General features: G+C 42.0%; 1 protein-coding gene across 1 annotated transcript; it reads right to left on the bottom strand.

Moving 5' to 3' along the window:
- Nucleotides 1-349: 349 nt before the first annotated feature.
- On the bottom strand, nt 350-2,830 carry LOC125524168 (PHD finger-like domain-containing protein 5A). Its single transcript, XM_048689238.1, has 2 exons — nt 2,656-2,830; nt 350-936 (listed from the first exon to the last, which is right to left on the bottom strand). The coding sequence occupies exon 2, from the start codon at nt 916-918 to the stop codon at nt 586-588; it is 333 nt and encodes a 110-aa protein (XP_048545195.1). The 5' UTR covers nt 919-936; nt 2,656-2,830; the 3' UTR covers nt 350-585.
- Between the last annotated feature and the right edge of the window lie 7,456 nt (nt 2,831-10,286).

Here is a 10,286-nt window from a genome sequence, read left to right on the forward strand (position 1 = left end):
GCTCCAAAATGATTTTCTCCTAGGTTATCTATCCCCTATACAAGTACAAAATCCTGGAAGTGCATACATGGTACGTCCATACGCCCAGCAAGAACGCCACTGATCAGATTACTTTCAGCTTGGGGTGCAAGCGGCATCCCGCCTCGTCCCGCGAAATTAACACTACATCTGCACTACAGTATTATCCTCCAGCCCACCGCTTGAATCCCTACTTCCAGCTGACTCTCCATCATAAGCACATCAGGCATGATCTGCTACCAGCATGTATTTCTACATTACAGCCATACCTCAGGTCTTCAGAGTAGCTGAGGCGATTAAGTAAAAATACAAAAGGCCATCCCAGCACACATTTCAAGTCAAACATTCATGGTCATTCACATCAAGTGCATACTGCATATGCAGTCTAGAGTTTTGAACCATACAACAGAACTAGTCATTACAGAGCATATCAGGGATGGATTCTTGTATATAAGGATCAAACGATAACACGGACACAATGCCGCTGCCCCAGCAACCTGCTTCTGGTATTAGCGTAACGGCACAGAATGAGAGGCCCGGAGGACCCGACAAATCCATGTATGTAATTCATCTCTTCTTAAAACCGTACTTCTTGCGCTCGTAGAAGAGATCGGTCTTGGCGCTTCCAAGGTTGACAATCTTGGGGCACCCATCTCGGTCCTTCTCCTGCTGCGTGCACTCTTTGCAGTAGTAGGCGTCTGAGATGCCAACTCCGCCGCAGATGACGCACCTTCCCTGGAACGAGCCGTAGTTGCACTCGTCGCAGACCCGGACAAGCGTACATGGGCGCACGTACGAGTCACAGATGACGCACTTGCCATCACACTTCTCACACAGGCGACCAATAGCAATGCCAGGCTGCTTCCGGCACATGATGAGATCAGGATGATGCTTCGCCATGGCTGGTCAGATGCTAACCTGGCAAATCATATTTGGATTCATATATGATCAGAATATAGCAATGTTAATCTGCAAGTAGCAGGAATAACAAGCAGATGAGCAATTCACATCCCCTCCTAAGAGAAGCAAACTGTTAATGAGGTTACCGTTGTAACTATTAGCAAACTAAACACAGTATCCCCTACAGAGAAGCAAATAGTTGTTCAATTAATTATTCTGAAAACAGGAAAACAGCAAAAACTCTTTCAGAAATACATATTCCTCCAGCTCTACATTACGTGCCATTATTGTTTGTCAGGTTTACGAGAAATAATGAAAGGACAAATTATACTGCTACTACATCTCATAATTAAAAAAAAAAGGCAAACAGGGTGGGTATGGCTAAAAATGGCACCAACATCATTCCAGTATGTTTGTTCGGCATCATCAGGTGGGTTTCAAACACAATTTCATGGGATATCTTACAAAGAGAAAAATCACAAATCACCAGAAAATGCCAACATTACCAACATTTAAGCTAACCAATTTGAAAGCCACTGAGTATCTCCTGACAGAGATCTCTCATAAAAAAAGATACAGTTCCGTGCAAGGGTATACATCGTAAGAGTGTGTTGTGACATACTAACACCTAGGCACATGTTTCCTACTAAAGCTACAACAAATCACTGATCACATGTTCTCACAACTAGTGGCTAGGCTAGAAACTCACTCATACTCAAGAAGAATGCTACCCCATGATTCATGCCTTTAGGTATAGTATATTAAATTCCCCGCAAAAGAAAGGTGTGGTATGTTAGGCGATGTAATCCTGGTTTCGATGTTGGAAGTTGCTCCACAACATTTCCAATCAATGGTCACCTGGTTGGCTAGTTCCACAGATTTGTTGTTGATGTCATATATAATTTGGATACTGCAATCAACTGAACCTATTTATTATTATTATTAATTCCAGTAAGGAGACTGCAGTATTCAAATTACTCTGAGCACAAATCTGTCTCAAAGAGAAACCGACTAATCGTAACTCACGATTTGGGGGAAATTGAAGACCTAAACCAGAGGAATGTGACTGAGCTACGGGGACTAGCAAAGCAACAGCCCCATATACAATGGCCGGCAACAGTGTAATTAGGCTGTCCGTCAAACAGCAGCTCTGCCCACATCATCGATTGTAGGCATGGCTGATCAGAAATACATATGACAAAACAACATAGACACAGGTTTTGAGTTATAACCACCTGCAGTGCTGGATAGGATCGGACAAGCTTCCCTAAACATTTTGACACACAAAACTAAACAGTAACGCTTTACCAGAAACAGCTTCTGTTGAGAGTTAGGCTCATAATGCAAAGACTAACATGCATAAACAAACTTGCTAGCCTCCAATTTGATTTACACTTTGAAAAGCATAGGACTCTGCTCCATGCTCTACAAGCCGTGGCCACACAAGATTCGGCAGCGCCGACCACAACATTTCATCAAACACTTCACGTGCACGAGCGCAAAATCCCCAAGTCATCAGGCAAAAATTGTCTCACTAAAAACCAGGCGCTCAACTGCGTTCCACCATCGGTGACACCGCGTTTATCGGCTTTCGCGCAACCCCCCAACCAACGGGATACAGACCCCTCTCTCCCCTACAGCCCTACTCGAGCCGCATGTGCTCTAGGGCATGTGTTTCTGGCGACGGAAAAGAACCATGGTTCATCCAGAGAAGTTTTGGATTCGGTGGTCACGCACCTTGGAGAGGAAGCGCTGGCTGCGGCGGCGGTGTCGCTCCGTGCTCCTGGCGGCGACGAGGATACACGATGGGCTCGGCTAGGTCTCGCGGCGCGGCGGAGAGTGATGCTGCTTCCTTTTTCGAGGGGTGGGTGCTACAAGAGTCAAGAAGCTTACAGATGGATGCACGATCCGAGCCTCCGACCGAATACAGCACAGCTCATCCAATCCAACGGCTGGAAACGGCGTGACGAGTTCAGTACGCTCCGCGCTGGAAACGGCTGGAAACTTTTGGTCATTTTTTTCTTACAATAAACTCCCCCTTTTTTTCATGTGTCACGATAGTAGCATCATATACAAGCATTGGGATGATCGCACTAAAGGCCGAATCCATCCATAATTTCAGGGGGAGAAAACTTAGCTAACCTAGCTAATTTATGAGCTACTTAATTACTTTCTCTAAACTAGTAATAATTATAGATTATATGGTAAAATCTAAGGACATAAAGTAGCAATCATCGAAGATTGCACTAGCAACAGAGGTAGAACTACCCTCTTTCAGAGCTTCAACGACGTCCACATTATTTGAACAGATTTCAACTTTGCTGCAGCCTCACGATGCACGCAATATTCATACCAAATCGGACAGCTATTGCCTCTGCTGTAAATGAAATAAAACAAGTATCAAGTTTTTTGTTAGTAGCAGCAACAAACTGCCCGCTATGATCCCAAAGAACTGCGCCGACTGAACCCTCTAGCATGTCACTGTCAAATCCAGCATCAACATTTAGTTTGACATGGCTATATCTTGGTTTCACACAACCAACCACTTTCTATATAAGTTTCAGACTACATGATATAACGAAGTTGGCCGCAAGTCCTCTCACTGCCAAACTTATTTGAGCTGCATTTTGGATATATTCCACCATGGGTCAATTTCCTCCTTTCGTACCAAGGGTATTATGCTGCCGTTGCCATAATTTCCCTCTGTTTTGGCAGTCTCAACATATGAATATCAATGTCCTTTAAGCATAACAAGTGCCACAAAACAGCTTCACTAGCCCTGTCCACATTGGTTGCTCTCCTAATGACATCCTCCAGACTGAGAGATTTTCAAACGTCCACTGCGAGTTTGCATTCAAACAGAAGATGTTGAATTGTGTCGGGTCCCTGATTACGTGCAAGACAACTTGGATTAATTTTAAGATGCTTATTAGCTAGAATAGACCAGCATGGAATCACACTATGCAACGCTCTCTAGATAATTTTTTGAACTTTGGTGGGCACAAAAGGCTCCAAACTAAGTTCCATGTACCAGTCTGGTCATGGAAACTTTTGGTCCTTAATTTCTTTATTTAAGACAACCGAACCTAAAATAGCTTAGCCCATAGAATTATCAATCTTCCCTTTGCAATTGATAGTATTCATGTGGAAGATCCTATAATCATGCGAAAGTAATAAGTATAGTAGCACTAACCATAAGCGATACACACTCTGAGGCAACACACGACCGCGAGAAGACATGACGAGCTTTAATTTGGCAATGTTCGACATTAGGCATGACGATGGTGAGGGTGGCACGTCAACGGCGTGGCGCGTCAATGCCAGCGTCGTTTCTCATTTGCTCATCCAATCACCATGCTAGACCTTGCCGGCGTGCCAAACTACTCGGCCGTGTCCTGGTGAACCCTGTAGTCAAAGACACCCCCAATCGATGTCGCTATCATCGTCTTCGGTCACAGTCACTGCTGCATCGATCTCCCCTTTCTCCGCATCTTTGTCCTCCACCTCTGCACCCTCGGGTCCATGAAGGTCTCTCGAAGCCTTCTACCCCCAGGAGATATGATAACCCACAAGTGTAGGGGATCGCAACAGTTTTCGAGGATAGAGTATTCAACCCAAATTTATTGATCCGACACAAGGGATCCAAAGAATATTCTCAAGTATTAACAGCTAAGTTGTCAATTCAACCACACCTGGAAACTTAATATCTGCAGCAAAGTATTTAGTAGCAAAGTAATATGAATAGCAAAAGTAACGGTAACAAAAGTAATGTTTTTGGTATTTTGTAGTGATGATAACAATAGCAATGGAAAAGTAAATAAGCGAAGAACAATATATGGAAAGCTCGTAGGCAATGGATCAGTGATAGAGAATTATGTCGGATGCGGTTCATCATGTAACAGTCATAACCTAGAGTAACACAGAACTAGCTCCAATTCATCAATGTAATGTAGGCATGTATTCCGAATATAGTCATACGTGCTTCTTTGTCCTACCCTCCCGTGGCAGCGGGGTCCTAACGGAAACTAAGGGATATTAAGGCCTCATTTTAAAAGAGTACCGGACCAAAACATTAACACATACTGAATACATGAACTCCTCAAACTACGGTCATCACCGGAAGTGGTCCTGATTATTGTCACTTCGGGGTTGCCGGATCATAACACATAGTAGGTGACTATGGACTTGCAAGATAGGATCAAGAACTTTCATATATTGATGAAAACATAATAGGTTCAGATCTGAAATCATGGCACTCGGGCCCTAGTGACAAGCATTAAGCATAGCAAAGTCATAGCAACATCAATCTCAGAACATAGTGGATACTAGGGACCAAATCCTAACAAAACTAACTCGATTACATGATAAATCTCATCCAACCCATCACTGTCCAACAAGCCTATGATGGAATTACTCACGCACGACAGTGAGCATCATGAAATTGGTGATGAAGGATGGTTGATGATGACGATGGCGACGGATTCCCCTCTCCGGAGCCCCGAACGGACTCCAGATCAGTCCTCCTGAGAGAGTTTAGGGCTTGGCGGCAGCTCCATATCGTAAAACACGATGAATCTTTCTCTCCGATTTTTCTCTCTGAACACGAATATATAGAGTTGGAGTTAAGGTCGGAGGAGCTCCAGGGGGCCCACGAGGTAGGGGGCGCGCCCCCCACCCTCGTGGCTAGGATGTGGGCCCCCCTGGTCTTGATCGTTTGCCAGTATTTTTTATTATTTCCAAAAATAATCTCCGTGAAGTTTCAGGTCATTCCGAGAACTTTTGTTTCTACACATAAATAACACCATGGCAATTCTGCTAAAAACAGCGTCAGTCCGGGTTAGTTCCATTCAAATCATGCAAGTTAGAGTCCAAAACAAGGGCAAAAGTATTTAGAAAAGTAGATACGACGGAGACGTATCAACTCCCCAAGCTTAAACCTTTGCTTGTCGTCAAGCAATTCAGTTGATAAACTGAAAGTGATAAAAAAAAACTTTTACAAACTCTGTTTGTTCTTGTTGTTTTAAATATGGAAATCCAGCATTCAAGTTTTCAGCAAAGATTATAAACTAACCATATTCACAATAACGCTTAGGTATCATGTTTACTCATGTCAATGGCATAATCAACTAGCGAGCAATAATAATAAATCTTGGATGACAACACTTTCTCTAAACAATCATAATATGATATAACAAGATAGTATCTCGCTAGCCCTTTCTGAGACCGCAAAACATAAATGCAGAGCACCTTTAAAGATTAAGGACTAACTAGACATTGTAATTCATGGTAAAAGAGATCTAGTCAAGTCATACTCAATGTAAACTAACAGTAATGAATGCAAATGACTGAGGTGCTCTCCAGCGGGTGCTTTTTAATAAGAGGATGATGACTCAACATGAAAGTAAATAGATAGGCCCTTCGCAGAGGGAAGCAGGGATTTGTAGAGGTGCCAGAGCTCGGTTTTGAAATAGAGATGAATAATATTTTGAGCGGTATACTTTCATTGTCAACATAACAACCAAGAGATGACGATATCTTCCATGCTACACACATTATAGGCTGTTCCCAAACAAAATGGTAAAGTTTATACTCCCCCTCCACCAACAAGCATCAATCCATGGCTTGCTCGAAACAACGAGTGCCTCCAACTAATAAGAGTCCCAGCTGGAGTTTTGTTTGCAATTATTTTGATTTGGTTTGCATAAAGCATGGGACTGGGCATCCCGGTGACCAGCCACTTTTCTCGGAAGTGAGGAGCGGAGTCCACTCCTCTTGAGAATAACACGTCTAACATGGAAGATACGGACAACCCTAATTGATACATGAGCTATGCGAGCATACAAAACAGGGTATTTATTTGAAGGTTTAGAGTTTGGCATATACAAATTTACTTGGAACGGCAGGTAGATACCGTATATAGGTAGGTATGGTGGACTCATATGGGATAACTTTGGTGTTTATGGGATTGGATGCACAAGCAGTATTCCCGCTTAGTACAGGTGAATGCTAGAAAAAGACTGGGAAGCGACCATCTAGAGAGCGACAACAGTCATGAACATGCATTAAAATTAATTAACACCGAATGCAAGTATGAATATGATATAATGCACCATGAACATAAATATCGTAGAGGCTATGTTGATTTTGTTTCAACTACATGCGTGAACATGTGCCAAGTCAAGCCACTCGAATCATTCAAAAGAGGATACCACCCTATCATACCACATCACAACCATTTTAATAGCATGTTGGCACGCAAGGTAAACCATTATAAGCTCCTAGCTAATTAAGCATGGCATAAGAAACTATGATCTCTAATTATCATCGCAAACATGTTTATTCATAATAGGCTGAATCAGGAACGATGAACTAATCATATTTACAAAAACAAGAGAGGTCGAGTTCATACCAGCTTCTCCCATCTCAATCAGTTCATCATATATCGTCATAATTGCCTTTCACTTGCACGACCGAACGATGTGAATAACAATAATAGTGCACATGCATTGAACTAAGCTGGAATCTGCAAGCATTCAATAAACAGGAGAAGACAAGGCAATATGGACTCTTGGTTAAATCAACAATAATGCATATAGGAGTCACTTCAACAATTTAATCATGGTCTTCTCCTATCGACCCCCAGAGAAAAAAAAACTATTTACACAGGAAAACTCCCAACAAGCAAAAAGAAGAACAGGAAATCTTTTTGGATTTTCTTTTTAATTACTATTATAAGCATGGAAAAAACTAGCTAAAAGCTATAACTATTTTTTTAAGGTTTATTAAACACACAAGAAGAAAGCATAAAAAGAGAAAATAAACTAGCATTGATATTACAATGAAAAAGTGTGAGCACCGACAACTAGCAATGAGTGTGTGAATATGAATGTAATGTCGGTGAGAAATACGTACTCCCCAAGCTCAGGCTTTTGGCCTAAGTTGGTCTATGGCCACGGTTGGCCTGGCGGATATCCATAGTAATAGTTGGGGTCGTACTGCGAAGAAGAAGACTTTGATTGCCACTGGTTGGCAATCATATCTGGATCCCACTGGTCATTAGACTGTCGTGGAGGATCAACTTATGGTTCCGACTCTGGCTCTGTGGTTGATGTAGGGTTCCGGTAGGCGTGAATAGCCTCCAACGGAACAAGGTACTTGCCTGCAGATAAATCAAACAAGGAGGAGCAGGCAGGGTAATAGTTTCAGGATGATGTTTATCAAAGAACAATTTGTATTTGAGCTCATTTTCCCTATTCTTAACAATAAAATCGTGTGCTACCATACTCTTATAATCTAAATAAACAGGAGGCAGCAATTTTTCTTCCTTCTCATAATGCCTAATAGGTATGTTAAAATGTGCAGCTAGGCGCGAGGCGAAGATGCCTCCCCAAGATGGGGCCCTTAGTACGGTTAAGATTTAACCGCTTTGCAACAATAGCGCCCATACTAACTGTGTCATCGCGAAACAAGGATGGAACAAAATAATAATATCAGGGACACTCAGGTTTCCACAGTTTCCGCGACCAATTAAGCACCTACTAGCAAATATAGCAAAGTAACGTAGAATAGGAAAATGTATGCTAGTGATTCGTGCGTCAAAAACCTTCCTCGTTTCCCCTACAACAATTGTATCAATAAACCCCTCCACATCATTACTATGTGGTTCCTCTATGAAACCCGGAAAAGGTAACTTGCAAACCTCATAGAATTCACGAAGTGTCATCTCCTTATACTCATCATATAAATAAAAATCCATCGTAGGTGGTGACCTCCTAGAATGGAAATGAAAATTTTGCACAAAGGTATTGGTGAGTAAGAGATACTGTTCGCGTTGGTCGCGGAGGAAGTCGGTGAGGCCTCCGCGGTGCGAGGCAGATTATATTTGGGCCTCTCTGCTTCTTCACTTTGCTTTTCCTTCGAGCTTCGGCTCGATGAGCCCCTCAAAAATCTCTTCATCATTTTGTGAAAATTTCTGAAATTTTTAGTAACTTCAAACAAAAGTGAACCAAGCTCAACAAAATTGATAGCAACTATTCCTACAAGTGCCTAGAAACTATATCATGCATTAGAACTACTTGGAACCATATAAATTTGACATGCAAGCTCAAGAACATGGTCACCTAGACATCACACATTTGCAATGAATAAAGCACTAGAACAAAAACTAATTGGACCATTGGAGGAGTCACATACCAAGGAACAATCCCCCAAAGCAGTTTTGTGAGAGGTGCTTTGAGCAAGGAGATCGAAAATCGCAGCAAAATGAGCTAGAACTCGTGCTTGAGCTGGTTGGTGAATTTTTTGGGAGGAAGAAGGAGTGTGTGGGTGTAGGAATAAGTGGAGGGGAGCCATCATGGGCCCACAGGCAGGGGGCGCGCCCAGGGGGTGGGCACGCCCTGGACCCTCGTGGCCAGGTGCTAGCTGCCCCTGCTGTGTTCTCAGTGCCAAATATTCTCAAATATTCCAGAAAAAATCATATTAAATTGGCAGGGCATTTGGAGAACTTTTATTTTCAGGGTATTTTTTATTGCAGCGGCTAAATCAGAAAACAAACAGAAAAATATTATTTTTACTTTATTTCAACTAAATAGCAGAAAGTAAAAGGGGGTACAGAAGGTTGTGCTTTCTAACTTCATCCATCTCATGCTCATCAAAAGGAATCCACTAACAAGGTTGATCAAGTCTTGTTAACAAACTCATTCCGAATAACATGGAACCGGAGAAATTTCGAATAACACTATGTTACCTCAACAGGGATATGCACATCCCCAACTAATAAGAATATCATATTTCTTCTTGACAGTAGGAAGAGGAAATTCAAACCTCCAATAATAGTTGATGGAATTTTTCCAATAGAATTGATACTTGACTTGAGGTTGTTTCCTCGGAAAGTGTACCGTATGCTCATTACCATTAACATGAAAAGTGGACATTGCCTTTGTTGCAATCAATAACAGCCCCTGCAGTATTCAAAAAGGGTCTTCCAAGAATAATAGACATACTATCGTCCTCGGGAATATCAAGAATAACAAAGTCCGTTAAAATAGTAACGTTTGCAACCACAACAGGCACATCCTCACAAATACCGACAGGTATAGCAGTTGATTTATCAGCCATTTGCAAAGATATTTCAGTAGGTGTCAACTTATTCAAATCAAGTCTACGATATAAAGAGAGAGGCATAACACTAACACCGGCTCCAAGATCACATAAAGCAGTTTTAACATAATTTCTTTTAATGGAGCATGGTATAGTGGGTACTCCTAGATCTCCTAACTTCTTAGGTATTCCACCCTTAAAAGTATAATTAGCAATCATGGTGGAAATTTCAGCTTCCGGTATCTTTCTCTTATTAGTAACAATTTCTT

The sequence above is a fragment of the Triticum urartu genome, chromosome 7 (genome assembly GCF_003073215.2).
Source record: "Triticum urartu cultivar G1812 chromosome 7, Tu2.1, whole genome shotgun sequence".
NCBI lineage: Eukaryota > Viridiplantae > Streptophyta > Magnoliopsida > Poales > Poaceae > Triticum > Triticum urartu.

Bases quoted from the DNA above. Each gene is read 5' to 3' on its own strand.
- LOC125524168 (XM_048689238.1), bottom strand. From the start codon at position 918: ATGGCGAAGCATCATCCTGATCTCATCATGTGCCGGAAGCAGCCTGGC.